Here is a 19,002-nt window from a genome sequence, read left to right on the forward strand (position 1 = left end):
TAAGCATTGGGGTACATTTAACTTTTCAGATCAGTGTTTTCATATTCTTTGGGTAAATGCCCAATGGTGGAATTACTGGATCATACAGTAATTCTATTTTAATTTTTTTAAAAGATTCTATTCATTTATTTCACAGAGAGAGAGTGTCAGACAGCAAGAGAGGGAATATAAGCAGGAGGAGTGAGAGAGGGAGAAGCAGGCCTCCTGTCAAGCAGGGAGCCCGATGTGGGGCTCAATCCCAGGACTGACTCTTGATTTTGGTTCAAGGGATCATGGGATCATGACCCAACTGAAGGCAGATGCCCAACAACTGAGCCACCCAGGTGCCCCATCTATTTTAATTTTTTGAGGAGACTCCATACTGTTTTCCACAGTGGCTGTACCAGTTTGCATTCCCACTAACAGTGCATGAGGGTTTCTTCTCCACAACCTCACCAACACTGTTGTTTCTTGTGATATTTTTTTTAATTTGAATGGGCTATACTTTCATGTTTCTTTGTATGCCTTTGATTTTTTTGGATATTTGAATCTAATAATGGGATAAGTCTAGAAATCAGATTCTCCCCCTTCCCAGAGTTTACTGTCTCTTGTTGTTTTTATTTTTATTTGCTATTGTTGGAGGCTGTCTCTGTGCTGAGGGTCAGCCTGAGGTGTAAAGTTAAGGTCTTTTCAGGTCTTTTCTGAGCCTTTCCCTGGACATGCATGGTCACTTCCTAGTTTACCACCTTATTTGCAGTTGTTTTTAAGTGTCTTAGTTGTTAAGGCCTGGTTCCTGAATGAAGAAAAAGAGAAAAAGTAAGGCGGGGGGAGGAAGGATGCTGCCCTTTACATCCCTTGGTGGTTTCAATAGGAGAAGAAGGTTCTTACTAAAAATGGGATGGAGAGAGGTGCAACAACACCTAATAGGCTCTTTGTCTGCACCTCTGTGATCAGAAGCAGCAATCAGCAGAGCACAGATCCACAAGATTTGGAGGACAAGGTCCTTTTAGCTCATTCTGGCTCCAACAAGCTGTGTGCACCTACTAGAAGAACACATACATGGCTCCCTGCCACATGTCTAGAGGTGAGGAATGAGCAGCTTCTACTGTGTTTAGATCTGAAATTAACCAAGATTAACCACAATTTTCCATCCAAATCTTCCCCTAAAAGTTTCAAGCCTTCAACAGACTCCAGAGTTCCAAAATAGTTTTATCAGACAGAATGTGGCAGTACAAGTGTTGGGTGGGTGGGAGACAGATTCCTGGTAATTCCTACTTGCCTACCTTCCCAGAATCTTCAAAAATATTATTTTTATAATTTTCAAGAGTATACTCTATCTGTATTAAAGCCACATTTTCTTCCTAACATTGTTTGTTTTCTTGGTTTGGTTTTGTTTTGGCTCAATCATGCCAAAATTTTGTCTATTTTGTTAATCTTTTAAAACAGGTTTTATTTTGTAGCTCTTTTCTAGTGCTCACTTTCTAATTAATTAATTATTGTTCTTATTTCTTTCTTTTTACATTCTTTTGTGTTCTCTGTTATTTTAGTAGCTTCTTGAGTTAAGTATCAAACTCATTTGCTTTTAATCTTTTTTATGTTAAGAGAACCATTCTATTAAAGATAGAGCTTAACATATGCCATAATTAAACAATTTTGTATCCATTGGGCACGTGTCAATTTTTTAATACACTCAGAGCTTCAAAAATGAAATGGCTGAAGCCCTCTTTCATCTTTTTAGAAGACTTATACACTGTTAACAACTTCCACTAGCAAAGAGGAAATTTTTTTATACAGTTTAACTCTTGATGAGTTGGAAAGAAGAGGTTCTCTGCATGAAGTAGTCTCAAGAAAATACAAAGAGAAGATGACAGACACTATATTGCAGAGGGCACTCATGGTCTTCAGAAAGAATTTTTTTTCCACCACTACCTTCCTGGTTTCAGTCTAATTTGTAGGCTCTATGCAGAAGAGAGGTGGCTTTCCGTCGACTCATTAATTTGCATACTTTCTTTCACTCTTGAGCAGACAGTAATGCTTTATCATTTCTAAGTCCAGTGGTGTTGAGATTCATGACTCTTCTCACTACCGTGCTTTCTCCCCCCTTTTAGAATAGAATATCCCAAATTAAACTTTTTATCTTGAAATAATTTCAGATTCACATACAATTGTGAGAAATAATACAGAAAGCTATCTTGTACACGTCTTTCCCAATGGTAACATCCTGCATAACTCAAGTAAAATACCACAACCAGGACATTGACATTGATACTGTCAAGATACAGATCATTTCATCACCACAAGGATTCTAGTTATCCTTTTAACCCATGTTACCCGTCTAAAGTCACCCCCACTAGCCTCCTTCTTAATACCAGGCAACTACTAATTTGTTCTTCATTTCTATGCTTTGTCATTTCAAAAATGTTATATAAATGTAATTTTACAGTAGGTCTTTTTAAGATTGGCTTTCTCATTCAGCGTAATTCTCTGGAGATCCAGTGAGATTGGTTTGTGTCCCAGTAATTTGTTCATTTTTGTTGATGAGCAGCATTTCATAGTATGGCTATATGTTTGCTTAACCCATGGAGGGACATCTCAGTTGTTTCCAGTTTTTGACAATATACTGGTTTTGTGTGAAGTTAAGTCTTCATTTTCTGGGATAAAAGCCCAGGAGTGCAATTACTGGATTATATATGGCGTTTTACATGTTTTGTTTTTAAAGAAATTGCATACTGCTTTCTGGACTGACACTTAACATTCCCACCAGAAATTCTGACATTTGACATTTCCAGCAGGAAGGAACAGTGATCCAGGTTCTTTAAAACCTTGTTGGAATTTGATGTTTTCACTATTTTTAATTTTTTTAAAAAGATTTTATTTATTTGACAGACAGAATCACAAGTAGGCAGAGAGAGAGGAGGAAGCAGGCTCCCCGCTGAGCAGAGAGCCTGATGTGGGGCTCGATCCCAGGACCCTGGGATCATGACCTGAGCTGAAGGCAGAGGCTTTAACCCACTGAGCCACCCAGGCACCCCTCACTATTTTTAATTTTAGCCATTCTGATATGTGTATAGTGCTACCACATTGTGGTTTTGATTTGCATTTCCCTAATGGCTAAAGATATTGAACACTTTTTCAAATGTTTATGTGCCACATGTATATCCTCTTTGGTAAACTGTCTCTTCATATCTTTTGCCTATTTTCTAATTGGTTTGTCTGAAGTATTTTTTCTGTTGAATCTTGAATTCTTTATATATTTTAGATACTATTGCTTTGTCAGATTGTGATTTGCAAATAGTTTCTCTCACTCTGTAGCCTGTCTTTTCACCCTCTCAATAAGGTATTTCACAGAGCAAGAGTTTTTAATTTTTATGAAGTCAATTCATCAGTTTTTATTTTTCTTTTATAGCTCATGCTTTTGGTGTTAAGAACTCTTTGCCTGACCTTAGATCCTGAAGTTTATCTCATTTTTTCCCTTGATGTTTTGTGGCTTTACATTTCACATTTAAATATGGTCCACTTTGAGTTAATTTTTGCATTAGTACAAGACTAAAGTCAAGGTTCATTTTTTTGCATACATGTATTCAATTGCTCTAACATCATTTGTTGAAAAGACTACCTCTCCTCCAATTGATTTTGCACTTTGATCAAAAATCATTGGGCAAGGGTGCCTGGTTGGCTCAACTGGTCATGTGTGTGACCCTTGATCTCAGAGTTGTATGAGCCCCACATTGGGTGTAGAGATTACTTAAAAATATAATCTTAAGAAAATCATTGGGCATATTTGATGGATCTCTTTCTGTTTTTTCCATTGATCTATGTGTCTATCCCTTCACCAACAGCACACAATTTTAATTAATGTATTTATATAATAAATCATGAAATCAAATATAGTGATTATTCCTATTTTATTCTTTTCCAAAATTGTTTTTTCTAGTTTCTTTGCTTTAAAATAGTCTTTTCCATATCTAGAAGAAAACCTTTCTGGGATTTTGATAAGAATTACATTTAACCTTTATATCAGTCTGGAGAGAATTGACATCTTAACTATGTTGAGTCTTCCAGTCCATGAGTACAGTGTGTTCCTCCATTTATAAAGATTCTTTAAAATTTCATTCAACAGTGTATAGTTTCCAGCACATAAATGCTATATATGTTTTGTTAAATTTACACTATTTCATTTTAAAAAGCAATGGCAAATGATGTATTTTTAGTCCATGTATTTATCATTAGTATATGGAAATATAATTGCTTTTGTGCATTTACCTTGCATCCTATGATCTTACTTTTCCTTTCTGGAAGTTTTGCATATTCCTTGATATTTTCTACATAGACAACAGTGTCATCTGAAAATAGGGGCAGATTTATTTCTTCCTTTCAGATGTAGATGTCTTTTATTTCTTTTTCTTACTTTATTGCACTGTCTAGTACTTCCAGCTCTATGTTTATAAGAGTGGTGAGAGCAAACCTTGATTTGTTCTCAACCTAAGGGGGAAAGCATTCCATCTTTCACCATTAAGTATAATGTTAGCCTTTGTCGGGTTGATGAAGTTCCCACTATTTATATTTTTCTGAGAGTTTCTATCATGAATTGGTGTTAAATTTTGCCACTTGTTGTTTTGACCAATATGACCAAATGCTTTTTCTTCTTTAGACTATGAATATAGTAGAACACATTGATTTATTTTCAAATACTGAACAAACCAAGGATTCCTGGAATCAATCCCACTTCATAATGTTGTATGATTCTTTTTACTTATTGAATTCAATTTGCTAGTATTTTGTTAGAATTTTGTGTCTATATTCATGACATTACTGGCCTCCAGTTTTCCATTTGTGTACTTTGTCTTGTTTTGGTATCAGTGTAACACTAGCATCATAAAATGAATTGTTTCCTCCTCTTCTACTTGCTGGAAAATTGTGTACAATTAGTGTTAGTTATTATTTTTAACTTTGGTAGAATTATTAAGACTCTCTGGTTCTGGAAATTTCGAACTATGAATTCAATTTCCTTGACAGTTACAGGGCAACTTTATTTATTTACATAGGATGAGTTGTGATTTGGGTTTTCAAAATACTGGACCATTTTCTTAAGAAATTTATGTATGTAGAGTTGTTCTTCTCTTTATTATTCTTTTAATGTCTACCATCTGTGATGTTATCCTATTTCACTTCTAATAGATAATCTGTGGTGCCTTTTCTCCCCCTCACTCCTTGCTTTTGGCTAGGGTTCCTGAAGTTTTGTCAATTTTGGTGTTTTCAAATAACCAGTATGTTACTCATTTCATTGATCTTTCCCTATTGTTTTTCATTTTATTGCTTTCTGCTTTTACCTATTTTATCTGATGCTAATACAGTCACTTCCACTTTTTTGATGAATGTGTGCACGTGTATCTTCCTCTATCCCTCTATCCTTTTACATAGCTGACTACAGAGTTGTATTTCAAGCTTCTTGTAGACAGCATATAGTTAGGTTGTGTTTTTTTGAACTATTCTGCAATCTCTGTCTCTTGATATATTTAATGTAATTGTTAATATGTTAGGGTTCAAGTCTGCTGGGGTTGTTTGTCCTCTTTTTTTCATTTGTTTTCTGCTTTCCTGTGGACTGCATGAAGATTCTTTAGAATTCCATTTTAATATATCTATAATACTTTTAAGAGTATTTGTGTACCCTATGACCCAGCAATTGCACTACTGGGTATTTACCCTAAAGATACAAACATAGTGATCCGAAGGGGCACGTGTACCCGAATGTTTATAAGAGTATTTGTGTAAGTTTTTTTTCGTTATTGCTCTAGGTACTGCATTTTATATATATTACTTATTATAGCCTATTACAGGTGTCATCATTTCAATAGTTGAAGTACCAAAACTTCACCTTCCTTTATGTCCCTTTACCTTTTCTGTTTATAACTGCCTAAAATATTCTTTCAATATTCCTGTAGAACTGCATCAGTGTTACACCTTGTTTCAAGTGTCAAACACAATTTAGAAAAAAACTCAAAGGGAAGGAAAGCTTACTTTATTCACCCACATTTTTGTTTACCACCCTCTTTCTTCCTTCCTGGTGTTACTAGGTACTTTATTTTACCATTTCTGTTCTGTTTAGAGAAATTCCTTCAGTCATTCTTTCAGGGTAGGTCTGCTAATGACTTTGTTTTCTTTAATCTGAGAATGTCTTAATTTTCCCTTCACATCTTTTCTCCAGGTATTGGATTCTGGGTGACAGTTCTTTTTATCACTTTGAAAATACTATGCCATTCTCTTTGGACCTTCATGGTTTCTGATGACAAACTGGTAACATTCTAATTGTTTTCCTCTGCTTTCAGATTTTTATTCTGTCTTTAGTTTTCAGAAGTTTAATTATGATGTTTCTTAATATGGATTTCTTTGGGTTTATCCTACTGGGAGTTTGAGCAGCTTTTTGATTCACAGATGTATGTCTCTTGCCAAATTTGGTGAGTTTTTATTATTCAAATTGGGTATTTCTGTTTTCTATCTTCCAATTCACTGATTCTTTCCTGTCTCCTCCATTCTGCTGTTGAGACCATTTGCTGAGCTTTTTATAAGAGTTACTGTATTTTTCTGATCTAAAATTTCCATTAAGGCGGCGCCTGGGTGGCTCAGTGGGTTAAAGCCTCTGCCTTCGGCTTGGGCCATGATCTCAGGGTCCTGGGATCAAGCCCTGCATTGGGCTCTCTGCTCAGTAGGGAGACTGCTTCCTCCTTTCTCTGCCTACTTATGATCTCTGTCTCTGTCAAATAAATAAATAAACTCTTTAAAAAGTAATAAAATAAAATTTCCATTAGGTTCTTCTTTATATCTTCTGTTTCTAAGGCCTTCAATTTCTCTGCTGAGTCTATTTTGCATGTTTGCAATTGCTCACTGATCCATTATTTTAAAAATCTTTGTCTAAGAATTCTTATGTTATCTTGGTGTTAGCATCTTCTGATTGTTTTTTAAAATTCAGTTTGCAATGAATCATTGAACACTACATAAAAAGCTAATAGTGTACTATATGTTGGCTAACTGAACATAATAAATTTTTTTTAATAAAATGCTAATATAGTCGAAGAAAATAAAATTCAGTTTGAGATCTTGGGGTTCTTGGTATGATGAGTGATTTTCATGTAATCTTGGACTTTTGTACGTTATGAAACTCTGGACCTTAAACCATCTGTTTTAGCTGGATTTTTTTTTTAACACTGCTCCAACAGAGGAAGGGAAGGGGCATTTCCCCATTGTCCCCACTATTAACTCCACTTAGCCTCTATTGATACCTGGTGGTGGGGACAGGGGAGGACAGTTCCTCATTACTGATGACAAGGAGTGAGAGTCTGGTTCCTTACTTCTTTTCCAGTGATACCACAGTGGGTGTAGACTCAATACCACTAGGTGACGGCAAGTCTCAACCCTACTTTAGGCTTCCTCTGATACCACTCCAGTGGACAGTAGAATGGCATCTTGTTATTGATAGATTGGGGCAGAAATCCAGGCACCCTATGTGGTCTCCATTAAAACCTGATGGTAAGAAAGAGGGTTCATGACCAGACAGCAGAGAAGCCCTGGCTTCCATTTGGTATTCCTGACCACCACCCAGCTGGGGCACCTAATTTCAGCTTTGCAAGAATACAAGTCTAAGTCCTCCATACAGCTTGATTGTGAGTGGGGCCATTTTTTTGTTTGTGGTGTTTGGCTGGTGCAGAGTAGTTACTGAGTTTCTTGTCTTGTAAGGCTGCCCATTCTCTGGTCGTCTTTGGTTAGAGCAGAGGTCTCTCTCTCCCCTTTTTTCTTTCTTTCCTTTTTTTTTTTTTTCTTTTTCATTTTTTGGTCTGCACTCATTCATGTTTCCAGGTTGCTGGTTGCTTCAGCATCAAGTCTGGGATATACAAGGCAAAAAGAAAATCCAGGCAGTTCACCGTACGTCATTCCTCATGTCTCATGTTTCCTTCTTCTCTCCACCTTTCAGAGTCCCTCATGTTTGTTTTACATAAAACGTCTGAGGTTTGCAGATGTACTTAGTGAAAGGAATAGGGGAACGTATATATATCCAGAGATTCTACTTTATTAATTTTTTTAAAGTAGGCTCCACACCCAGCATAGAGCCAGACATGGGGCTTGAACTCATGGCCCTGAGATCAAGACCTAAGCTGAGATCAAGGGTTGGATCCTTAACGGACTCAGCAACCCAGGTGCCGCCCCCCAGGTTTTATTTTAAATCTCTTTTGATTGCTAATGACTGCACTCGAGAACATAAATGTACCTCTAAGTATTACTTTAGCTTTTTCCCACAAGTTTGGTATTTGGTGTTTTACTGTTGTTTGATTCTAAATGCTTTATAGTTTTTCTTATGATTTCTTCTTTGTCCCATGAATTAGACATAAGTGTGCCTCAAAATTTCCAAATGGATTCTTTTCTTTTATGCTTTTGTTACAGATTTCTAATTTCGTTGACTTGCATTTTGATCAGAAAACTAAGTCTGTATGCCATTGATTCTTTGTTATATGGCAGGACTTCTTATATTGTCTAGTTTTTGGTCAGTTTCTATTGTATAAATGTTCCCTGTGTATATTAAGAAAATATATGTTATTTAATGGTTGGCATAAACTTATGATTATTATTTATTAGTAAAGACTTTCTTCATCTATTCAATGGCTAGATACATATGACAGGGCATGGATTTTTTTTTTTCTAGTCCATTCTTTTTGAGAGTCTTGGCTTGTGGTAAAGGGATTGGTCTCAGTCTCAACTCCCATCTATAGCAGCCCAAGTTCTCTGTTTGTCCAAGACCAAAGCCCCTAGATTGTCTAAAACCTAGCCCCTTAGCTTGTCTAAGACCCAAAACAAGCCCCTTAGCTTGTCTAAAACCTAAGCCCCTAGATTCTGGAGTACTGTCCTTTCCCCCCACACCACCACACATCAATACCAACTGTTCGAGAGTTCCAGGTTTCAGTTTCTGCATTGCTTCTGGAACAAAGGGCTGGCCCTCTCTTTCTCATGGGTTCAATGACACGTTTAAAACAATGTTCCTGTTCTGCCTTTCCCAACTAACATGACAGGGAGGAAGGCAATTAGGACACTGACTCCCCTTATTTGGGATTGGGAGTGACAGAGAAGCACAAAGCAAAGATGAAAGAAGTAGAAGAGAGTGATCAGATAGTGTGGATCAGATGGATGCCTCCATGAGTGACTGATTACCAGCTAGGCCAGAGGTAGAAATCACTTTTCTGGAGTAGTGCTTCCCAGGAGTACCAGAGACTTGTTCCTACATGCAGCTTCCATCCAGGATCCTTCCCTGGCAATCATGAATTTAGTAGTCTAGGGTAGGACTCTGAGGACTATTTTCTCCGAGAGCCTCAGGTGACTTTTATGGAAAAAAAAAAAAAAGTTTAGAATGCAACGTTCTAGAATACTGTATGATTCCCAGGACCCACTTCTCTGGGTCTGGGATCTTGGAATCTGTGGTTTGGGGCAGGTACCACAGGAGATGTGCCACTAAAAAAATAACAAAACAAAAATTAAGAGTATAGATTAAAACAAAAGCCTTAGACTAGTATATAGGTGTAAGAACAAAGTATGTCAGAGATAATACTGTGTACTTAGAAACTGTAAAAGTGTGGATACAGAAGTCATATATCCATTCATTCATTCATTCATTCACTGAGCAAACACTTTTTGAGCCCTTTTATGTCCCAGATATTTCTAGGCACTAGAAATTCTGAAATAAATAAAATACAGACTGAATTTCAAAAAAAGTGTACAGAAGTACTGTATACAGAATTACAGTTAGGGTTGCCAAGCAAAATACAATCTGAATTTGAAATAAAATCTGAATTTCAGATAACCAATGAATAACTTTTTAGTATATATGTGTCTTAATTTTTTTCCCTAAATCTGGCAACCCTAAATATAGGAATATTTAGGAAAAGCTCCCAACCCAGCTTAGGAGATAAGGGCTGCAAAGTTCAGTCAAATGTCAAAAGGGCTTTTACAAACTGATTAAAATTAGCAGGCCATGAAGACCACTGCTAAAAGCAGGTAGGACTCAAAGTATACCATGTTATTCCTAGGTGAAAAAGGTAAGCTCTATTCATTTGTCCCCCAAAACAGCTACTAATATCTCAGGATCTCCTTATAACATACTCAACATAATTAATACTTTTAGTACCACAAGGACTTACAGAACACAGGTTTGTGGGCAAGGTCATCTAAAGTAATTCCTCCTTCAGGACTGTATTCAAAACTGCTCGTGAAGTTGTATTTTGCAGTTCCTTCTGGAGAAACCGTAACTTTTGCAGAGTCTCCCAAAACCACTTGATTGAATTCTGCACGAATAAAAGTAACTGGAGTATCTCCTTTAAAACCTTTCTGTTGAAAGAAAGAGACTTTACAATCATACTCAAATACAGAATTTTCCTACCATCTGGCAAATCATTTCGACTTGAACTAAATAGCATTTTCCATGTTTTCCTAACAAGCTATATCACAAATACAAAAGGAGCAGGTAGAAAGTCATTAAACAAAACTAGTTGTAGCTAACTGTAACATTCTATTTAAATGCTATTATGTTGGGAGCTTCTAAAAATAACTTTTATGTTTATATGATTATAAAAGTATATTATGAAACATTGTAAAAAGTGAGAAAAGCACACAGGAAAACAAATTACCTATAATCTCACTCTAACATGCAAGCATCAGAAACATTTTAGAATATATTTTCTAGTCTTTCCTATGAATATATATGTGTGTGTAAGCACACACACACACACACACACACACTTATAGATACATCTCTTATATAACCTTTTATTTTTTTTAAGATTATTTATTTATTTATTTGATAGAGAGAGATCACAAGTAGATAGAGAGGCAGGCAGAGAGAGAGGAAAGCAGGCTCCCCGCTGAGCAGAGAGCCCGACGCGGGACTCGATCCCAGGACCCCGAGATCATGACCAGGACCCCGAGATCATGACCTGAGCCAAAGGCAGTGGCTCAACCCACTGAGCCACCCAGGCGCCCCCTTATATAACCTTTTAAAACAAAGTAGAGATCATTCATTACATCCTGTTTTGGAATGAGCTATTTTACTTCATAATAGTGAATGAATACTTTGCCATTTCATTATTCTTGTAATTTTTAAGCTACATTGTAGTTTTATTATTTAAATTAACCAAGTGAAATTAATCACAAGAGAAACTCTGGAAGAATTCAGATCTTTTTCAGAAGGAAAGACCTTCTGTCTAAAAAACAAAAATCACTTCTTGTTTCACCCATTAAATGTAGTACTCAAATTCCCAGGTATTTTACACACAGAGTGATGTGACCTGCTGATTATATAGTCTAACAAAAAGGAAAACTGAGAAAGAAATGCCATTGCAATGTTAAGACCAGCAGGTCTGGTGTTATAGGAGGGTGCAAAAGCATTCTTCCAGCTGGTGCTTCCAATACATCTTCAGGCAACCTGCAGACAGATGTTTGAAAGGGAAACCTGAACTCAAAGACAAATATACTTTCAAGAAGAATGAATAAACTAAGAACTTCTCTAATTTCCAAAAATAACTTTACCAAGTCATATCCATCTGTCACAGTGATCTGCACAGGTCTGCCTGTTGATGACACCTGTTCCATAGCGGCACTTGGGCAAAGTTCCTCTGGTTTTCTTTGGTCTCTGTAAACATAATGAATCAAGCTGTCCCCTCAAGTACCATAGCTGCAGAAGTACTCACATTACAACACCTGACCAATACTAGGGGAGAACCTAGGAAAATGCCATAGCTAGTCCAGCATCGTCCAGCACTTTTTTGTACCCTTTCCAACCTTTGCTGGTAAATAGTGCTTTACAGAGCTGGTCACAAGAAGGATTCCATCAGTTAGTGCTACCATGATCTTTACGCATATAATTAACCCGCCAAGCACAAATCATTCCAAGAAAAGAGGGTAGGAATGCCATCTCCCTTACTTCCCAACCCCAGCCTCCATCTTTCATTGTATTCTTTGATAGACTTTTTTTTTTTTAAGATTTTATTTATTTATTTGACAGAGAGAAATCACAAGAGAGGCAGGCAGAGAGAGAGAAAGGGAAGCAGGCTCTCCGCTGAGCAGAGAGCCTAATGTGGGACTCGATCCCAGGACCCTGAGATCATCACCTGAGCTGAAGGCAGCGGCTTAACCTACTGAGCCACCCAGGCACCCAATAGACTTTTTTTTAATGTACAAAGCTCCCCTCAAAGGTTAATCTCTCACTTTTACAAAAATATAACAGTAAAGAAACAGCCACAAAGAATCATGGTTAGTCCACCAGCAAAAATTCTGACATATATCTTATTTAGTCAGAGACATTGTCTAATTATTTTACAAAACTAATGACACAATTTCAAAAATAAATTGGATATATTTAAGAAAGATTTTCTGCCTGGGGCGCCTGGGTGGCTCAGTGGTTTAAGCTGCTGCCTTCGGCTCAGGTCATGATCTCAGGGTCCTGGGATCGAGTCCCACATCGGGCTCTCTGCTCGGCGGGGAGCCTGCTTCCCTCTCACTCTCTCTGTCTGCCTCTCTGTCTACTTGTGATCTCGCTCTGTCAAATAAATAAATAAAATCTTTAAAAAAAAAGATTTTCTGCCTAATTCAAAATGGAACTAAGGCAATTCAAACGTTTACTGAGGACACACTATGGTACATCTATCTAGGACTGTGGTACAAAAAAGAAGGCAATACTTTGCTGTCCCCAGGCTTTATTCTGCCTCTTCTCAGCTACTCCTTCTTTCAGTCATCCAAATATCTCAGATCACTGTTCAACACCCTGTCTCCAAGCTCATTCTGGGCCTAAGTGACCCTGACAATTTCCTTATCAAATTCACATTAGAAATGATCTTTTACATTACTCTCCTTTTCAATACTACCACATGAATTAGACCTTCACTAGCCTGACCCTGGGCAAAAGTCTAACTTCTATGAGCCTCAGTTTGACCTTCTGTAAAAAAGATAATATAAACTTCTCGTGTTTCACATTTGGTGTGAATATCCACTAAAATAGTAAAACTGCTTAACCTATGAAATAAGGGCACTTATGGTGTTATTAATGCGCACTGCTTTTCCTGAATGCTCAATTTCTCCCTTCAAGACAAGTAATCTCTCGTTCATATTTACAGTCCCTGAGTGCCTGGCACTATCCCTTGTCTTAGCAGCATATTCATTGTATAATGAATGCAAGAAATCTGGCTGGTTACTAACGGTCAGGGCAGTCAGGCTGCGGGGGAGGGGCGGCGGCTCCTGTTGCCCCCAAGAGGCATTCATTTCTTGCCATATTACTCCTAAGAAAATGCAAGGGAGGGGCACCTAGCTGGTTCAGCTAGTGGAGAATCAGACTGTTGCTTTCCGGGTTGTGAGTTAGAGACCCACGTTGAGTGCAGAGATTACTTAAAAACAATTTTTTCTAAGAAAATGCAAGAGAACAGTCACATCAGAAACAGGTTTGATGAAGGACAGGATGGACGGGGTGTCATCTGGGGACAGAGGTGCAGTGTGGACCTACTGCGGAGTATCTGGGACAAAGCGGAAAGGGGGCTTAAGCCCGGCTTCAAATGGGAGGCCTGAGAGGTTGGCAGGAGCTTCCGCGCCTAGCCAGGTCGAGGGCGTTTAAGTCCGTACCAGAGTGCCCTGTGTTCGGAGGCGGCCTTGCGTTTCCAACCGGCTGCAGCTGAAGAGAAGAGACTGAGGGAACGGGGTGTGGTCGCAGAGGGTTTTCTGGGGAGCGATACAGCTGTCTTACCGGAGGCCGCCGCAAAAGTGTTATGCGCAACTATGGCAACTAATTACCTCTCGCGAGAATTTAGTTCCGGCAATTACCACAAGTTTATCCCAAGACTCGCGATAAAGTTTTCGCGGAGGGCAACAGCGGTTGGGGGGTTTCTGCGCCTGCGCTCTGGAAACTGTGCGCATGGGCGGGAGCTTTCCTGCCAGAGTCGCTTCGTCCGCAAGTACAACTTTGCCTTGGCATAAGCCTAAAGTTTTCCAGCTTTCGATTTTGTTTTCTCGACCCTTTTCTTTCAAGATCGCTACGTAAATAGGAGAAAAACAATGAGGAAATTTAAAGGTAAAACAAAAGCCCGTTTCACGGGTTTGAAAACCGGTCATTTAAATCTTTCTCCATGAAAAATGCAGGTTAACAGTATTTTAAGTGATCCTCTATGCTAAATGAAATATGTCAAAGGTAAATACCCAATGATTTCAGTCATATATGGAATTTAAGAAACGTAAAAGATGAACATAGGGGAATAAAAAAAACAAACCATAAAACAGACTCAACTGTAGAAGAACAGAATGTTGCTGGATGGGAGTGGGGTGGGGAGGTGGAGGAGAATATAGGTTATGGGTGATGGGTATTAAGAAGTACACATTTTGGATTGAGCACTGCATGTTCTATGCAAGTGATTAATCACTAAATCCTACACCTGACACTAACATTACACTGTTAACTGGAATTTAAATAAAAACTTGGAAGAAAAAAAATTTAAAAGTGAGCCTCTGATATACTGTTGGTGAGGCAGCAAAACAGTCCTACTTCTAGTGCTCAATACTTACACAATATACAATAAACAGACTTGAAGTATATGATATTAATCCCAAATTTTAATACATTTCAAACTCAACAGAGTTCTGGAACAGTAAAATACAGTAGCAAAAACATGGAAACAATCCAAGTGCCCATCAATGGAAGAGTGAATAAACTGATAATATAGCCACAAATAGCGTATTACATAGCAGTCTAAATGATTAACTACAGCTACTACATGGATGAACCTTAACAATATACATATCTGCAAATGTTGCAATGTTAGGAGCCAGCTTAAAGGGGTTCCCACTGGCCAAATCAGAGACAATTTGGGCATCAAAATAAACTGATAATGGATTACAATCCATTGGGTAAAATAGGAATCTACAAGTTCACACTGATATAAACAAATGGGGAGAAAGAAAAACAGAATTCCAATCCAATAAGGCAGAGGAAATGATGGGAATAGAGAATTACCATTTGACACCCACTATAGAAATGGATGATTCAGGTAGAAGTCTCCAGTGGATGCTAAAGTTGGTGGGAGGCGGTTTGATGAGAAGAGGGTATTGGGATGATTTTGGAATACTAATCAGTTACAAATAAATGGTGAAATGAAGAAACCAACAAGATCATGTGATTAAGGTTAACCACCAGGGTTGGGAAGAGTCTACATTGCATGCCTCCTGTCGAGACTCACTGGGAAAAACAAAGCATCATTTTGTGATATTCCTACCATCAGAGGGGCTAGACTGTAGGCCACCCTATTGAAAGTATGTGTTGTACTTTAAAACTGTCAAAGACATAAAAGGTGGGGAACTGTTCCAAATTAAAGGACTATTGGACATGAAGGACATGAAGATATATGACAGCTAAAGGCAAAATGTATTCCTGGAGAGTATTTTGGTCCAGAAGAGAGACACTATTGGGACAGTGAGCAAAATTTGAACGGCCTCAGTGGATCTGATGGTAGTGTACCAAAATTGATTTTCTGATATGGAAGGTTTGCTTTTATGTAGGAGACTGTCCCTGTTCAGCAGAAAATATGCAAGAGTGTTTAGGAGTCATGGAACATGACATCTGTAGTTTCCTCTGTCGACCCTCAAAATGTCCAGAAAAAGATTAATAATAAAGAATATATGCATGCACGCGTGCATACACAAACACAGTGAGCAATGAAGCAATAAAATGTTAGCTATATGAGAACCTGGGTGAAAGTGACATTGAAATTCTTTGCACTGTTTTGGCAACTTTTCTGTACATTTACAATTATTTCAATACACACAGACACATACCACTCTCCATGGAAACATCTGAGGATATAGAATTACCAGAGCCAAATTTTAAAAATAAATTTTATTTCTGCTATAAACCTTAAAATTATAAAAATTAAGAAAAGATCTCTTAAAGGTTGTGGTGTTGTAATAAAAAAAAATTAGACCTATGGAACTATTAAGGCATTTCTCTCTGGATTTCTTCCCAGGTGAGGGCTATGAATGAATTTGCACTGAACTAGCCATCCTACCTTGTGCATGAAATACTTTTTTTTAATGTAATAAGTGAGGCTTATTAAGTCTTCACTAGGGAACTGGATCACTCATGATATCTAGGCATGAAACGTAAGTATAGGTGTCACTTCCTTAAACATAATTAATCGCTGTCAATAATGACAGTGTAGAGCGCCTGAGGGCAAAGCCTTGTGTTCTAGTTCTTTTATTCTCCGGGAATGCTTAACAGTGGCCACTCTGAATTTCCTATAGTCCTTACAAGGAAAGGCATTCAAATGTTTGTTTTTTTGTTTGTTTTTTTTTTTTTGACTGATTTAAAATCTCAACTTCCTAAGGAAATATGGAAAAGAAGCTCTTCAGTGCTACAGAAAATACAATAGTACTGAGAATCAGAATTAAATCATCTACATATACAAATAAGTTTGGAGGCCAAAAAAAGCTGTAATATTTAACTCTTTAGTTTGGGTTTCAAAGACCTCCACTAAATGACTCATATACCAATAACTCTTTTCTCATTACTCCAAGAGACTCATTTCTAAATAGCTAATCTGTTATTTCCAGTCAATTTATTTCTGATAGCATCCAATACAATCAAATGTATTGCTCACCCTCAAATTGATTTAGAGTCAAAGCAATCAACATCCCAGATGGAGTTTTTTTTTTTTTTTTGGCAGAAATTGACAAAGCTGATTCTAAAATTCATATGGAAATTCAAGAGAGCCAGAATGGCAAACAGTATTGAAAAAGAACATAGTTGGAGGACTCACACTTCCCAATTTCTAACTTACTACAAAGCTACTTTCTTTATCAAGTCATTAAGTACAGCTTAATCAAGGCATAACAATAAATGTACAGACAAATGGAATGGAGTTGAGAACTCAGAAATAAAACTTTGTGTTTATGGTCAGTGATTGCTGGCAAGAGTGCTTGGACCAGTCAACCGGGGAGAGAATAGTCTTTTCAACAAATGATGGTTGGATAACCATATATCCAAATCCAAAAGAAAGAAGTTGGACATCTATCTCACCATATATAAAAATGAACTAAAAATGTCAAAGACCTAAATATAAGAGCTAAAACCATAAAAATATTAGAAGACAACAATATGGGTAAATTATGTTACCCTTTTGTTAGACAATGGTTTCTTGCACAGGACGGTGAAAGCACAAGTGACCGAAGAAAAAAAAATTGAACTTCATCAGAATTTCAAACTACTGTGCATCAAAGGACACCATCAAGAAAGTAAAAAAGGGGCACCTGGCTGGCTCAGTTGGTGGAGGATGCAACTCTTGATCTTGGGGTTGTGAGTTTGAACCCCATGCTGGGTGTAGAGATTACTTTAAAAAAAAAAAAGTTTAAAGAAAATAAAAAGGCTATCCACAGCACAGGAGAAAAATATTTGTAAATCTATATTAAGTGGATATATAATTTTTGGTATATTATGTTTTTCTATCTTAAAAAACTTCTGACTAGGAAGAGACTACCTCCTCCCTGGTAAACCCATTCATTGAGCTGGCCAAAGTTCCAGCAGGGAGCATGCCTTGATATGCAAACTAACCAATCCAGAGCTATACCTTCTCTATCAGGCCCTCACCCCAGGAGGCAATTTTCCTCTGCCTTCATTATCCCGTGGCCAGGATGAGGACATTAAAAGACCACTCATGTAGCCCAAATGCTACAAAATTACTCAAACTAGCCAATACTTTACTGTTTACCCTGTCCTGCTATGCCTTTCCAGAAACCCCAATAAAGATCATGGCCTAAGCACTCCCCTCGGCCTCCTGACTACCCTGTTGTCTTTCACCTATGGCCCTGTGTCTGGCAGTATCTCGTCTCTAGGATGTTTGAATATAATAGTTTTCCTCAGCCTCTCCTCTGTCTCCTCTAGTGGCTGCACCTAAACTGACCATTTCATAAAAGGAAAAAAAAAAAAGTACAAGATCTTTACTCTACAGAATATATAAATAACCCTTACAACTCAACAATAAGGAGACAACCCAATTTTAAGATGGGCAAAGTATTAGAAGACGTTTTTCCAAAGATGATAATCCAAATGGCCAATAAGCACAAGAAGAGTCTTTAGGGAAATGCACATCAAAGCCACAAGGGGAGGTCACTTCCCATCCACTAGGATGGCTATAATTATAGAAACAGATAATGCTAGTGTTGGGTTAGGATGAAGAGAAATTGGAAGGTGCGTTCACTGCTGGTAGGACTGTAAAATGGTGCAGCTGTTTTGCAAAACATTTTGGCAGATCTCCAAAAAGTTAAACATAAAGATACTATGTGATCCAGCAATTCCACTCCTAGTTCTAAAGCCAAGAGAACTGAAAACACATGTCCACACAAAAACTTGTATATAAATGTTCACAGCAGCATTATTCATAAGAGTCAAAAGGTGAAAACAACCCAAATGTCCATCAATTGGTGCACAGACCAAAAAAAAAAAAAAAAAAAAAAAAAAGTCCTTACAGTGAATTATTCAGCCGTAAAACAGAATGAAGTATTTACCCACACTACAAGCAGATGAACCTTAAAAAGAGTATGCTAACTGAAAGAAGCCAGACACAAAGGGCCACATACTGAATGATTCCATTCATATGAAAAGCCCAAAATAGGCAAATCCATGGAAACAGAAAGTGGACTGGTGATTGCCAGGGGCTAGACAGGAGGAGAGGGAATGAGGAGGGACTACTGGTAGGTCTAAAGTTTCTTTTTGGATGATGAAAACGTTCAAAATTGATTATGGTGATGACTGCACAAATTTGTGAATATGCTGAAAAACCACTGAAGTGTACACTTTAAAATGGTGAATGGTATATGAATTATATCTCAATTTTCAGAAAGTTTAAAAATATATTGCTCCTATCTTATCTTAATACCTTACCCCCCCTTCTCGTATTTACCAAATTCCATCACTGTTACTTTTTCAACATCTACATCAAAACTTTTTCAATGAAACTATTT

General features: G+C 37.6%; 1 protein-coding gene across 1 annotated transcript in view; it reads right to left on the reverse strand.

Moving 5' to 3' along the window:
* CFAP70 (cilia and flagella associated protein 70) overlaps positions 1-14,021 on the reverse strand; it is a 123,922-nt gene extending 109,901 nt beyond the window's left edge. The window contains exons 1-3 of the mRNA XM_046027864.1: positions 13,624-14,021; positions 11,542-11,644; positions 10,158-10,344 (exon numbers count right to left, since the gene is read on the reverse strand). Coding sequence (XP_045883820.1) covers positions 10,158-10,344; positions 11,542-11,604 — 250 coding nt within the window. The 5' untranslated portion in view covers positions 11,605-11,644; positions 13,624-14,021. The remainder of the gene's footprint in view (positions 1-10,157; positions 10,345-11,541; positions 11,645-13,623) is intronic.
* Between the last annotated feature and the right edge of the window lie 4,981 nt (positions 14,022-19,002).

Source organism: Meles meles, chromosome 13 (genome assembly GCF_922984935.1).
Source record: "Meles meles chromosome 13, mMelMel3.1 paternal haplotype, whole genome shotgun sequence".
NCBI classification, from domain to species: Eukaryota; Metazoa; Chordata; class Mammalia; order Carnivora; family Mustelidae; genus Meles; species Meles meles.